At 40.5% G+C, this 14404-nt stretch overlaps 1 protein-coding gene across 4 annotated transcripts in view; it reads left to right on the plus strand.

The window, feature by feature from the left end:
- Nucleotides 1-14404, plus strand: part of DAAM1 (dishevelled associated activator of morphogenesis 1) — a 164642-nt gene that overhangs the window by 112759 nt on the left and 37479 nt on the right. For all 4 annotated transcript variants that reach the window (XM_045900963.3, XM_054513734.2, XM_045900962.3 and 1 more), the window contains 11 exons: nt 1865-1959; nt 4022-4355; nt 4947-5057; nt 5178-5281; nt 6466-6532; nt 6725-6842; nt 7271-7409; nt 7696-7754; nt 10763-10950; nt 11507-11806; nt 12121-12228. In XM_045900963.3, the coding sequence (XP_045756919.1) occupies nt 1865-1959; nt 4022-4355; nt 4947-5057; nt 5178-5281; nt 6466-6532; nt 6725-6842; nt 7271-7409; nt 7696-7754; nt 10763-10950; nt 11507-11806; nt 12121-12228 (1623 nt within the window). The remainder of the gene's footprint in view (nt 1-1864; nt 1960-4021; nt 4356-4946; nt 5058-5177; nt 5282-6465; nt 6533-6724; nt 6843-7270; nt 7410-7695; nt 7755-10762; nt 10951-11506; nt 11807-12120; nt 12229-14404) is intronic.

The following is a 14404-nucleotide window of genomic DNA, read 5'->3' on the forward strand; positions in this document are numbered from 1 at the left end:
GTTTTCTCAGTATAACGAACACAATCTTTGATTCAAATCTAATTTTATCACATACAGAAAAGAGTGTGTTGCCTGAAAGGAAGGTAATGGTCCTGACACTGGGAAAGGAAATTCTAATTCAATTTTCTTGACTTTTTATAAATCTCCCAGCTCTACTAGCGAGAGACTTAATGTAGTCTGTCTTTATTCAGATGTTCCACACACTCCAATGTTAAAAGAATAAATACGTACATCTTTCTTTGGTATTAGTGAGCCATAATAAGGATTGCGTGTCTTTAATTTGGGTATAGTTTTGTGTGATTAAGCTTAGGGACAAGCAGTGATGTTCATAAATGGCTTGATTCTGAGCTGCAGATTCAAAGTGATTGCTTCAGAGTCTAAAACGAGTTCAGCTGTGCCATAGGAGATTAAACATACTTGGCTGGATTCGGGCTGAATTTTCCAGGGAATGGGTCTCACAGAGCTGTGAAGAAATTTATTGGCTATTTCTGCACACAGCTTCTTCCCCTGCCGTCCTCTGGTCACAGCTGTCCAGGCACATCACCAGCAAGAGGACAGGGTCAGCGGAAACAATAACACGTTTGAAAAACAAGACTTTACTGATTCTTATTTCAGTTGCCTTAAATGATACTGATATATTTCTTTGTTTGGAGCTTTAACCCTCCTAATTGTGAAGTCAAATTTAGGTTTTAATTAACATTTAGTTACTTACTACTGATACTATTAACTTGAAAAAATGAAGTAAAGTCACCCTTTGATGATCTGCGGTCCTGAAAGAAAGGGAGAGACTGGATCATTGAGACACAGGGATAAGAAACAAACTTTTTTTCCCCCCAGTACCCCAGCCTATTTCCCAGCCTCGCATTTTATCAGAATTGGTAGCAGGTAAGGAAACTGAGATCTTAAAAAAAAAAAAAGAATAGCATGTGTTCAGAATAGGATGATGGCAAGGGACCAGTGGTTCTGTGGGTGGAGGCTCCTGAGGCCATTAAGACTTGAGGGTACTTTCAGTACAACCAGTTGATCATGGGCTTAAAGGAATGGAAAATACTTTTTCACAAAGATAAACCTTACTAGCATCCATGACTGTAATGTCAACTGAGATCTGTTTCCTTAGAGCCTTGTTCTTCAGAGTGTGGCCCATAGACCTTGTAACATCAGCACTGCATGGAAACTAGTCAGAAATGCAGCATCTTGGGCTTCCCTCCAGACACACGAAATCAGAACCCTCATTTTAACAAGAGCCCCAGGAGATCCATGTCTACATTAAAGTTTGGGAAGCATTGCTCAAAGATCCCCGGTAGGGAGGGTGTAAGCACCCCCCCCCCCACACACACACACCACAGCCTAATTTCCAAGTGATGTTAAGTATTTACTCTGAAAGAATTGTCCATCTTAGTATCATGTCCGATTTGATTGTTCCTGTTAAATAATTTGATGTAACACAAAGTGTAAAAGATTCTACTTTTCGGCTTGAGGATTCCGCAAACTGCCTTGGTTTGATAGTGTGATAATGTTACTAACTTCATTTGCCAGAATGCTGTATTTAACTGCAGATCCAACCCTCTTTCTATCAAATATAAATAGTAATGTCTTCATCAGAGTGTAGTTATCTCTACTGAAGATTCTAAACATTTCTTAAAGCTTTATTTAAATTTTGAAAGAACTTTCAATAGAGATAACAAATCTGGAATTCTTAGTACTTTTGCTCTATATTTTGGTTTTATAGCAACCCTAGTCATAGATGTACTGATTGTTTATTTGTATTAAAAGTGATATTAGCATGTAATCTGTGGACTTGTCTTGCTTGTACCCTAATTAAATCATAGAATTTGAAGAGGTAACTTCAGTTTTCTTTGCATAGAGAAAATCTCTCCTGGCTTTAGAGAAGGAAGAGGAAGAAGAGAGAAGTAAAACTATAGAGAGTTTGAAGACAGCACTAAGGACAAAACCAATGAGGTAATTCTTTCTTGGGTAGCATGTATTACTTCTCTCTCTTTTTTTCTTTTTTCTTCTTCTGTCCTTTCTTTCTCCCTTCTTTCCTACCCTACTTTCTTCTTTTTTCTGCAATAGCCAAACTTTTAAGGAAGTCTTAAATTAAAAGCATTCCATTGGATCATGGGTGAAATACTTTAATCATTGAACATTGAATAAATTGATTTTCTTCAATTAAAGATATACAGCCAGCTGTTAAGATGGCTAAAATTTAAAAAGAGACTAGCAAGTGTTGGTGCAGATGTGGAGAAATTGCAACCCTTGTACATTGTTGGTGGGAAAGTAAAATGGTGCAGCCACTTCGGAAAACAGTTGGACGGTTCCTCTGAATGTTAAACATAGTGTTGTTCTATCACTGGACAATTCTACTCCTTGATATATAGCCGAGGGAACAGGAATGTTCATGTTAACAGTATTCATAATGACCAAAAAGTAGAAACAACCCAAATTCTATCAGCTGATGAATGGATAAATAGAATGTGATATATCCATACAATGAATTGTTATTCAGTCCTAGAGAGGAATAGACTATTGATAACATGCTAGAACATGGATGAGCCTTGAAAATATTTATGCAAAGTAAAAGAAGCCAGATGAAAAAAGACAACATACTGCATGATTCCATTTATATGAAATGTCCAGAAAAGACCAATCTATACAGACAGAAAGATTAGTGGTTGCTTAGGGTTGGGGAGGGGGGGAAATGGTCTTTTGGGGAAGACTAGAGTGTTATGAAATCAGATGATGTCAGTGATTGCACAGCTCTGTGAAAATCACTGAATTGTACGTTTGAAAATATGAATTTTATGGCATGTGAGTTATATCTCAATAAAACTGTTGCTTAAAAGAGATGGGCAGTCAGCCTCCACTGTGTATCTCCCACACCTTCATTTTCCATTAATTAGTCTTTAAGGTTTGGTGGGATATTGGGATGCTTCTAGGTACATTTCATTAACGTAGGAGCTGTGAATGAAGCCAGTTGATTTAACCAGCTGGACTATATCTGCGTTGTGTGACTGCATGGAATGGCTGGAAAATAAAGATTTCCTTTTCTTAATTTGACTATAAAATGCTAACTAAGAAAAATATACTGATTTATCAAAAATTCTATGCAGTTGTATGACAGAGGTTTTGTAGCCAATCCTAACTACATCAGTGTGTCCCTATTTGTGTGTGTTTGCATTCTCAGATGTTAATAGGTATCCAAGACTAAATAAGTTTGGAAATTTCTGGAGCAGTCATATAAACAAGTTATGTTACTTCTGAAATTTTCAGAACTTCACATTATATGTGCATCGTGAATGATTCTCACTGATCAACTTTACAGTAAATAAATGCCATGGATATCAATTAATATGCAGTAACAAAGGCTTGCTTTTGTTTTGTTTTAGCCATTTATTTATTTAGTTTTTTAAGTAGGCTCCAGGCCCATCATGGGGCTTGAACTCACAAGACTGAAATCAAGAGTCGCATGCTCTATGGACTGAGCCAGCCAGGCGCCCCTTATTTGTTTTACATAGAGGGATTCCAGTAGCATGTCCTACAAAAGAAGAGTTTGCTACAAAATGTTAGTAATATAGATTATCATTTGTTTGACAAATATCCTGGAGCTTAAGGATGCTCTGACTTTCATTGATATGGGTCAATGGTTAACATAAAGGTGTTTAGGGGCTGGATGCTATGATAACACAGGATCAGCAGATGACTTTAACTTAAGACACATATTCTGAGTGTCTTCTTGTTCCTGATTTTACTGTGGTTATATGATCTGTTCATTGTTTTTTTGTATCGGTTGAGATCTGTTTATCTCAAATAGATATTATTTCACATTTCTGGTAGACCTGACCATTGGGTTTGTGCTGAGGAAGAGGTCAGGAATTAAGAAGACTTCATCCATCTAGGTCTTTGGTACTTCAGGAAATACATCTTCCTTTCTCCTGCCCCTGCAAAACTTTTCCTTTAAGGGCTATTAGAAAATTCCAAAGAGACCTAGGTCTGATCCATTTTAACCTTCTTCTCCTGCCAGGTTTGTAACCAGATTCATCGACTTGGATGGCCTGTCATGTATTCTCAACTTTCTAAAGACCATGGACTACGAGACCTCAGAGTCTCGAATACATACCTCTCTCATTGGATGTATAAAGGCGCTAATGAACAACTCTCAAGGTCGGGCTCATGTCCTGGCTCATTCTGAGAGTATTAATGTGATTGCTCAGAGTCTGAGCACAGAGAACATTAAAACGAAGGTGGCCGTGCTGGAAATCTTGGGCGCCGTGTGCCTGGTTCCCGGGGGCCACAAGAAGGTTCTGCAGGCCATGCTGCACTACCAGAAGTATGCCAGTGAAAGAACTCGCTTTCAGGTGGGCATGCTCGCTCTACGCTTTGTCATCCACCCCTTCTGACAGGTGCTTTCCTGGCCCTGAGGGGGGGAACATAACTTGAGATTTCCCTCTGTGGTGATGACTCAAGTGTTTCCTTCCTCTTGGGTTTTAGTACCAGAGTATAATATGCTTTCAATAGTTGATCAACCTGGGATTTTAGATTTACTGAATTTGAAAATATGACCCTGCTTCCTACACATGCTGTAGCAGGTATCTTTTGAATTCACTAAATGCAGTGTTCCCTGAAAGTCTTACAGGTTGCCATTCTTGATTTAGTATCAATATAAACAGTGAGATCCTGTCACCGTATTTATACCCAAATATAAAAAGCAAGCCAAGTCTACAAAGCGCAGTCTTTTGTATTTTGTATACATGTATAAATGAACATAGGTGAGGTAGGAAGTTTGAAAGTAAGAGTTTTTTGAACTAATTTTAGGAAAAATAAAAGGTGGCTTTCTATGGATTAATGTAATTCTGACTAAACACAAGATTTAAAAAATTTACTTCCGAATATAAAAATTAATAAAATGAGCGTAAGATTAGTGATGATTCAGTCCTTTGTTTTTATAGACGTTGATTAATGACTTGGATAAAAGCACAGGGCGGTATCGAGATGAAGTGAGTCTCAAGACTGCCATCATGTCCTTCATCAATGCAGTGCTAAGCCAAGGTGCAGGAGTGGTAAGAGCCTTCCGTACTACTCTTGAAAACATGCATTATTAAAGAATAATCTTTTTTAAAATTTCTATGTACATAGTCCAAAAAGCATAAATATGTGTTTTATCACCCTTTCACTTTCAGGAAAGTTTGGACTTTAGACTTCATCTTCGCTATGAATTTCTGATGTTAGGAATTCAGCCTGTAATAGATAAATTAAGGGAACATGAAAATTCAACATTAGATAGGTAAGTCAGACTGTTATCATCTAATTCATGCTTTTTCCGTGTACGCAGTGCCTGTGAATTGCATGTGACCTTTCTGTAACATAAGGAGCTGGCCCCCAAATATTAGTTCAATGAATGGTGCTTTTATATTAAGACTTTGTCAGTGAAAGAAGCAGCACAGCGTACAGAGAACTTAATGCGGGTTGTGGCATCAGACTGAATCCACATCCTTGTCCTACCCCTTAACTTGCTATGTATTCTGGTCAAGTTACTCAATCTTTCTGAATCTTACTGGTTGTTTTTTTTTCCCCCCCAAGAAATAGTGATAATAATGATGATAATGATGACCACTATCTTTTATGGGCTGTTATGAAGATTAACTATAAAACATGGAATCACTTGGCACCATGATAGGCATTCTGTGAATGTGAATTTTCACTCTCTTGTTCATTTGCTCTTGTTTGCAATCATTTCACTATTTCTAAGATATCCCACTAGCTCTCAGATCTTTCCTTCTACTGCTCCCCTCCCTCATTCATGCACTCTGACATGCTCTTCTCCTTGGAAGTCTATGAACATGTCAAAATACTTTTGCCTCAGGGCCTTTGCACTTGCTATTTTCTCAGCATTAAAAGATCTTCCTACAGATGTCCAAATTGTTTATTTCCTTCTTCCCTTCAGAGAGACCTTTTCCAGCCAGTGTGTGTACACAACTCACCTCACCTCCCATCATTCTCTTTTCCCTTTACCCTGATGTGTTTGTCTTCATAGAACTTACCATCCCCAGTATCTAAAATACATAGTAGGGGTTCAATAAATGAATAAGTGAATGGCATGAATATTTCTTTTGTGGTCTTAATTCATCAATCAGGCAAGTGTAGGTATGTGGGCTCATTTTTCCATAAAGGGAGTCTGTGAGCAGAATCTGGACTTGACTGTTTTTGGATTTGATAAACATTTATTATCTACTATGTACTAGGCATCCTAGGCTCTTAAATTTGTCTCTTATTGTGATCTCATTTCAGTCAGAATATGTCTTTTTCCTTAGAACATAGTTAAGCAAAGGCATTCAAATTTTGTTGTCTTATTTCTTTTAGAGAAATCTGAATATTCAGGAAAGGTCTTAGTATTAATGTCCTGATTCCCATGTGCTTATGTTTGTAGGATGTTCTACTTTTAATAGCTTCTCTTTTATTGGATTTCAGACATTTAGATTTTTTTGAAATGCTCCGAAATGAAGATGAACTAGAATTTGCCAAAAGATTTGAACTGGTAGGTATGCTCACAATTATTCTGATTTAACTCATCAACTCAAGGAATTTCCCTGTTGTAATGTGTGTTGAGTTGACATGGACTTGGTATACCTGGAGGATTAGCTCTGTTTACCTTGGATTTGCTTACCTTGCATTGCAGGTATTGAGGATATTGGGTGTTTGACTTAGATTTCTTTTTCATACGGAATAGGTTCACATAGACACAAAAAGTGCGACTCAGATGTTTGAGCTGACCAGGAAGAGGCTGACCCATAGTGAAGCTTACCCTCACTTCATGTCCATCCTGCACCACTGCCTCCAAATGCCTTGTGAGTGTGTTTGTGACTTACATGTGTGTTTTCAAATGTTTGGACATCATCCAAAGGACTCTGTCTTCTGAACAGTGCTGATTAGTTTGGGTGCACACCAGGGATTCCAACCTTGGTTTTGTGACAGTCCAAAGTGTCACACAGCTCAAGGGGTATTGTGACATTCCAAAACTGAGATGAATTATAACCTACTTTGATTTTAAAAATAAATATATGCCTTGCAACACATTTCAAAAGGGATAGAAAATGCCTCTCAGTCACATAAATGATCATTGCATGTCAGAATTCCAGAAACTTTGGGAAGTGCTGGTGCAGATGTTGTAAACATCTCTGGTTCTGTGGCTCCAGTGGGTGACCGCTATTGAAAAATATTCATCCTAGTTTAGAAACAACTTCAAGTATTTTTCCTCCATTCTTTTCTTTTTTAGACAAGAGAAGTGGCAACACCGTTCAGTACTGGCTACTACTAGATAGAATTATACAGCAAATAGTTATTCAAAATGACAAAGGACAGGACCCCGACACCACACCTTTGGAAAACTTTAATATTAAGAATGTCGTACGAATGTAAGTTTCTTATTTTGTGGTCTGTGAAATAATAGTCACTGTGTAAGATATTTATTTTATCCTACTTTAAAATAGCAGCTGGGAGAACTGAAATGTTCTAGACGTCAAATATGAGTTCCTATATATACATATGTAATATATCTGAGTAACGTCCGGGTTTAAATGGCTTTCATGCACACTGAGGGTTTTCTGTGCAGTGGACTATTTTTGTACCTAGAGAGCATGCATTTTGGCAGTGGGCCTTTTATGGTTTTTTGTAATGAATACTCCTTTAACTATTATACAGGTTGGTTAATGAAAATGAAGTTAAGCAGTGGAAAGAACAAGCGGAAAAGATGAGAAAAGGTAAATAATGAGGCCCCGACAAGAGAAGAGGCCATGTTACTGGTTATTGGGCAACTCTGTTCTCTGTATATTTTAGAAATTTGTGCTGATACTTCTTACTGACTTTAGTGCATCAAAAAGTCTTTCCTTTTCTATGTCTTAAGGGCGTTTTTGCCCTGTTTTCTCTTGAATCGAGCTATTTTAGTTGTCCTGCTGATTGCCAAATATTTTTTCCTTTTATTATAATTATGTAAATTTTTTTGGAAGAGTTTGTAGCATTTGCTGTTTGGTATTCATTGATACAAATTTTCTTAACTACTACTCCTTCCAGCCCTCCCCCCGCCCCATAACTGTTTGTCAAGTCACACTATGTTTTAAGAAATGTCATAAAGAACACCAGGGATGACCCAGAATTTTAAAAGAGAAACCCAGGCCACTTGGTTTCAGCAGTCCCATTCACCATGTGACCTTATTTGGCACCAGTTATGAACAGAAAAATCATGTAGAAATTACTGACCATTGTCGATACATACATTATGAGACATTCTTAGACCAGCTCTTGGTGAGTATTTGAATATGTCTTGGGTATTAACACTCAGCATCAAATGCCAGGAGGGTCATTTGTGCCCATCACTGTGCCAGCTCAGAGAATGGACATAAGTTGCCCCACTTCCTTCAAAATACTAGCAACTAAAGTTGGCCCTTTTGTAAAAACAGTCCTATTCCTGGCCTCTGCTCTTTCACTATGCTGGTTAACTGATTTCCTTTTCCTTGTCCAAGTTATTTAGCCACGGCCAATGAAACACAATAGCACTCACCCCGATATTTAGTGTGTTGAAAAGAGGGTCCAAGAGATGCCAAAGCATTTCCTTTTCCCTCATCACATTTGTCCTTTTCCTTTGAGCAGAAAAGCAGGGCCACCACTGAGAGCAGAAAATACCGCATGTGAAGTACACTTCTGTTACAGGTTCCTCACGTGAATTCAGATTGCTCTCACATAAGTGAGGTTGCCACATACATTTTCATTAATAGATTCCAGAAACTGCTATAGAAAGAAGAGAAACACTGACTAAAAGGTTGGGGTAAAGAGAGATTATAATGAAGAGAAAATGGTCGGGTGGTACTTTAGGGGTACACTGTAGAGCATGGGGATTCAGGGGTGCAAGCTGAGGAGAGTACCTAGGACAGAAGCTTTGGAGTCATTCAGTCATTTGTTCAGTGGATGCTTGTTGAATGCCTGTATGTGTCAGGCACTGTGCTGGGCTCTGGGTGTGTGCGTAAGGAGTCATGTCTTCTTCTCCACTCTCCTCTGTAAGATGCACGTTACACCCAACTCACAGGGTTGTTATAAAGATTAAATGACAAAACAAATACAGAGACTCCAACGTAGTGCCTGGCACATATGGTTGCACAGTAAATGATAGGGACTGTGGTAGGATTCTGAGGTGTACAAGAGGTAATGGCCAAGGTCAGTAAGGTCACAGGGGGTGTGTAAGAAAGGAGGTGCTGTAGATAAAATGAACTCTTTTCTGAAAGCTTCAAGTAGCAAGGCTGTATTAAAGAGGGCACACGTTGATGAATCAGAGTGTGGAGGCTGTGAGGAGATGGGAAGTTCTTTGGACCTGAAAAGTGGAGATAAATGGATGTCCATTGTGGAGAGAATCCTTTCAGCAGCAGCTTACCAGACCTGTATTACATCAGAATCCACTAAGGGGCATTTGAAAACAAATTCCTAAGCCCTATCCTCCCAACCCATAGAACAGACTCCCAAAATGTTAAAATCTCTCAGGTGGTTCTGAAGCACAGCTGGATTTGTCAAAGCTTCAGGACCAATGATAAGAGGCAAGTCTTAAAATTGAGGAAGAGAAATGAAATGGAGATAGAAGGAAAATGGGGTGCAGTGAGGTCGTTTTTAGACACATCTCTGAAGAAGTTGGGGATGCATTCGCAGAGTGGTAGAAGTGGGCTGATGGTTATTTTAACCTCAAGGCTTTAGGCTTGAACTCTTCTCTGTAAACTGGTTTGGGGGGACTCAAAGTAAGAGACGGAGAAAGCAAGAATTTCAATGTGTTATCAGATTCAGAAATAGAGACCAATTCTGTGTAGCTCTGCCCCAGTGGATTATATCTCTAGTGGGTTTACTAAATAAAAAGAGTAGGAATTGGGGCCAAGTATTTGAAATGAAAATCTGCAGCCTAAACTTGATCAGTCCTCTTCCCAAAGCCCCTCACTCCTGTGAGGGACTGGAGTCAGCAGACATACTGGCAATGTAAATAAGCATTTGGCTAAATTGGATGCCTTGTTCCATTAGAGCAGGATTGGGAAGTCAGTAAAACTACAGCAGAGAGTTAATATTTTTCTCCCCAGATTATGGTGATTCTCATGCCCTGCCCTTAAGGTTTTTAATGCTAAGATGATAACATTTGCTTTCACAAGTTTTAAGAATTATTTATCAGAAGCATGAAATACTTCAAGTCCAAGTAGCCTTCTGAGAGGAGAATGGGAGAGGGGACTCCGTGTTGGGACAGATGCCGTCTGGTATCAGCCTTTCCTCACAGAGCAAGATCCTCCCCTTCAGCCCTGTGCTCATTGGACACGAGCCAGCAAACTAGCTAATAAACAATGGCTTCTCTGGTTCTCATTTCTAATTTGTGAAAAGAGGCCCTTTTAATATTTGTTTTCCCTAGAGTGGTTAAAGGGCCATTTTTATGACAGGATCCTGAAGTAAGTACCAAACAAGCCCTATTCTCCTCCACAAATAGGTGTTCACACTAGTGTCCATCTTCAGAACTGTGACTTTAGGGTCTCTTCCGTATTTTACAAAATGTAGCTAATAACGTTGTTCATCTAAGGACCCCTCCAAGGGCGAACACCACTGAGCCTGCAAGTCGCTCCCTTTGATGGAGGAGAGGAATAATATTTACCCAATAAAGAGCCTCACAATCATCCTCAGCCAATTTTCTGTTTAGAGAAAGCACTTCAGCTTTGAAGAGTCCCCTGTTTTCATGTCCCATTGTTTTCTTGTGTAGAGCACAATGAGTTACAACAGAAATTGGAAAAGAAGGAGCGTGAATGTGATGCCAAGACCCAAGAGAAGGAGGAGATGATGCAGACCTTAAATAAAATGAAAGAGAAACTTGAAAAGGAGACTAGCGAGCATAAGCAAGTCAAGCAGCAGGTGGTGGATCTCACGGCACAGCTCCACGAGCTCAACAGGGTGAGGGCTGGGGCCGCGGGCCGGGTCTTCCGTTCCTGGGCAGCTGCCGAGGCCTCACTTACCCTGGAGCCCCTCACCTTAGGCAGACAGCTTCTGCCTGGGGGAATAAATCCTTGTGATTTATCACAGTGGTTATAAGACTCACTCCCTCTGCTATTGTGTGGGTTAGGCAGCAGAGGCGGTGTGGGGTGTGCGTTTTTAATACAGATCCTCTAATCAGAGCAAAGCAAAATCACATTGACTTCTTAAAATGAAAACTGATTCTGTGAAAACCAAACCATGATGTTACAAGAAGTGAGAGATACATGAATGAATGAATGCTTTACAGATAAGCACTGAGGTCCGAAATACAAAGAGCTGCCTCAGTCGTCCATGAAGACCCTAAAGTTCATTTGATTTACTGCCCCTTTAAACCCATTTTCTCAGAAATGTGAATTTCTCTATAACACACATTTTAGGCAAAGTTTCAGACTCTCAGAATCATCCAATGAATTTACGTCTTCCACTGATCTTCTCTTGTCTTTTTTTTTTTTTTTTTTTTTTTTTACCTTTTCAGAGAGCTGTCTGTGCTTCAATCCCAGGTGGACCCTCACCTGGAGCCCCAGGGGGGCCCTTTCCTTCCTCTGTACCAGGGTCCCTCCTTCCGCCCCCACCACCTCCACCCCTGCCAGGTGGGATGCTTCCTCCTCCGCCCCCTCCCCTTCCTCCAGGCGGCCCTCCCCCTCCCCCGGGGCCGCCTCCCTTAGGGGGGATCATGCCACCTCCTGGTGCTCCACTGGGTCTGGCACTCAAGAAGAAAAACATTCCTCAGCCCACAAATGCCCTGAAATCCTTCAACTGGTCTAAGCTGCCCGAGGTAAGCCATTTGTTCTAATTTTCCCTCTAATGGATAGCATTAGCAGCTCACTATGTTGTGCCTGAAAAGGGAAACAGCCCTGGCTATTAAATGATTTCATTTTCTAGTATGGACTCGAGTTCTCACTAGCTCAGATATTTACGTGATAAAACTGAAATAAATGACGTGTTGTTTGAAGCCAGCCCCCTTTGAGCATCTGGTAGAATGAAAAATTAGGGATAGCAGCACTTTGAAGAAAAATAAATAAATAACCACGTCTGTTCTTTTTGTGTATAAACTATAAACTCTAGAACTTATTAACTTGTTGTTTGCAGAATAAACTGGAAGGCACAGTATGGACTGAAATTGATGATACAAAAGTCTTCAAAATTCTAGATCTTGAAGACCTGGAAAGAACTTTCTCTGCCTACCAAAGACAGCAGGTAACAACATGTGCTCTCCAAAATGCTAAAAGAGGAAAAAAAAAAAATCATGTCCTTGTGCACGGTCCCTGGGCCATCTGCCACCCCATGATGTGATAGGCATCTTAGTTCTAGGCTGTTGGGTCTACCCTGGTACGTTCCTGCCAAGCAGTGTGGTGTGTATGTGTCCACATGTGTGTCTAGGTGCCCGTCAGTTATGTGTGTGACGTGTTGAAGCTCATACCCTTGTCTCCATTGATGGAAGGAGTTCTGTATATTATTGTTATCACTTGTGCTTAGCCCAGATGGGTCACCAGGAGCATATACTACTAGGAGAGCTACCTAACTTGTATTGCCCCCTCACAGGGTTTGTTTCTCAAGCCATTTTAGTTTATCTGGCTTTTAAATATATATATCAAAGTGGTTATTATCGGAAGTGGACTGCTCTGAAGTAGATGGAATCTTTAGAAGGGCAGAAGCTTGTAGATAACTAGAATTTGGCAGCTAGCTAGAAACTCGGAGAGGAGTTTTGACTGTATGTCATGAACATGATAGACTCAGAAGTGGGGCTGGGAAGGCAGAGTAAGTTGGTGGATGGCACTGATATGGAGAGGACCAGAGAAGCTTCTGAAACATGAACAGAGCGTTTGTGGTACTAGTGAGAATACTAGTGATACTTGGTGCTTTCTGGCTCTCCGTGTCGATGTGGCCAGGTAGTGAGCATTACGCCATAAGCCCTGGTCACATCTGGGTGGTACCTCTTACTCCTGGAGAGGGCATCTTAGTAGATCCTCCTAACGGTAGACCAGAAGAGGTCACAGGAAGGTGGCTGGGTACAGAGAATTTCAGAAGAACAGGGAAAAGGGGGAGTAGAGTCCCAGTCAATCAGACACCTGGAAAGGGCAACATTGTATCCTAGAGTATGAGCAGAAAGATTCTTCAGGGTGACTGAAGAGATGCTGCAGAGAGCAGAGCGCATCTTAACTAGGAACGCATGGGTGCCAGGCATCTGCCCAGGGGCTTTCCTTGGGCTTTGCTGCGAGACCTTTAATGCCTGCATGAATCATGCCCGGGGGTTGGGGGGGGCATCCTCAGACAAGCTGCACACTTCCTGGTCTGCTTAGGCTGGGCCTGGTTCTCAAGAAAGAGTGTCTCAGAACAGAACGAGCAAGCACCAGGGAGAAGATGGACTGAGACTGGGGAGAAGCAAAAGCTGACAGGTTTTTATTTCAAAACCTTTGATGTATCTGAAATTGAAGAGAAGAGGTAGTGTATGCCTTTTAGCCAGAATATTTTCACTGAGAGGGAAAGCCTCTCCGCAGTGCATTTTAGACTATGTTAGTAAAGTACAAAAATGCAGGTAGTTGTCTGCTATGGTAGCATGACCCTAAAACAGGAGCCCTCAGCTGGGACCTCCCTCCCTCCCCCATAAGTATGAAGCGGTTGTACACACAAAGGAAAACAAAGAAAAAGATGGTAAGACATGTCCAGTAGAGAGCCAGACACTTTAACTTTCAAAGGACAAAGGGTATGTTTTAGGGCCCTCATATGGCAGGTGCTTGGATCATACTCATTCCTGATTGACTGCAATGGGCCTCCTCACTCTGTCTTTCTCTGCTGACCCAGGAAGGTGTTCTCTGGGCCTTGACATGAAGTCATAGGACATTTAACAAATTTCCTGGTAGATTCAAATGATCTTCTGACCTCATTACACATCCAAGTGATTTCCCACTTCAGTTTTAGTCACCAATACTGGGCCATTCTGGTTGCCTAAGGTGAAGGTTTGGGAATTCAGAAAAGTAAATTAAAAGAAGGAAAAACAGCAGTTATTCCAAATGATGCTGTCCAAGTCTGAGCATGTAGGCTGCATTTATTATGAAGGCAGGTGGTTAAAAGGCCCAAGTTTACAAGACTTGTAATTAACAGGCTTTCAGCAGAAGGTGCAGAAGGATGCTGCCAAAGTGCTCTGGGACAAATATGTGGACAGTTCTCAAGAGCTCTGGGAGACAGGGTTGCAGAAAGCCTAGCAATTGGGTAATTGTCTCCTAGCAACCAATCTCTGTTTAAGTAATCAGTAGTCATTCCAGTCAGTATAGACCAGAACATTTCAGTTGTACTTAACACTAAGTAGATGGGTAAGTAGAATCATTTGTGATATTTTCAATAGCACTTCCTGGAAAAAAAATTTCAACACACT

The sequence above is a fragment of the Mirounga angustirostris genome, unplaced genomic scaffold (assembly GCF_029215605.1).
Source record: "Mirounga angustirostris isolate CCGP_5_RB_7025 unplaced genomic scaffold, mMirAng1.0.hap1 SCAF_9, whole genome shotgun sequence".
In the NCBI taxonomy this organism is placed as follows: Eukaryota; Metazoa; Chordata; class Mammalia; order Carnivora; family Phocidae; genus Mirounga; species Mirounga angustirostris.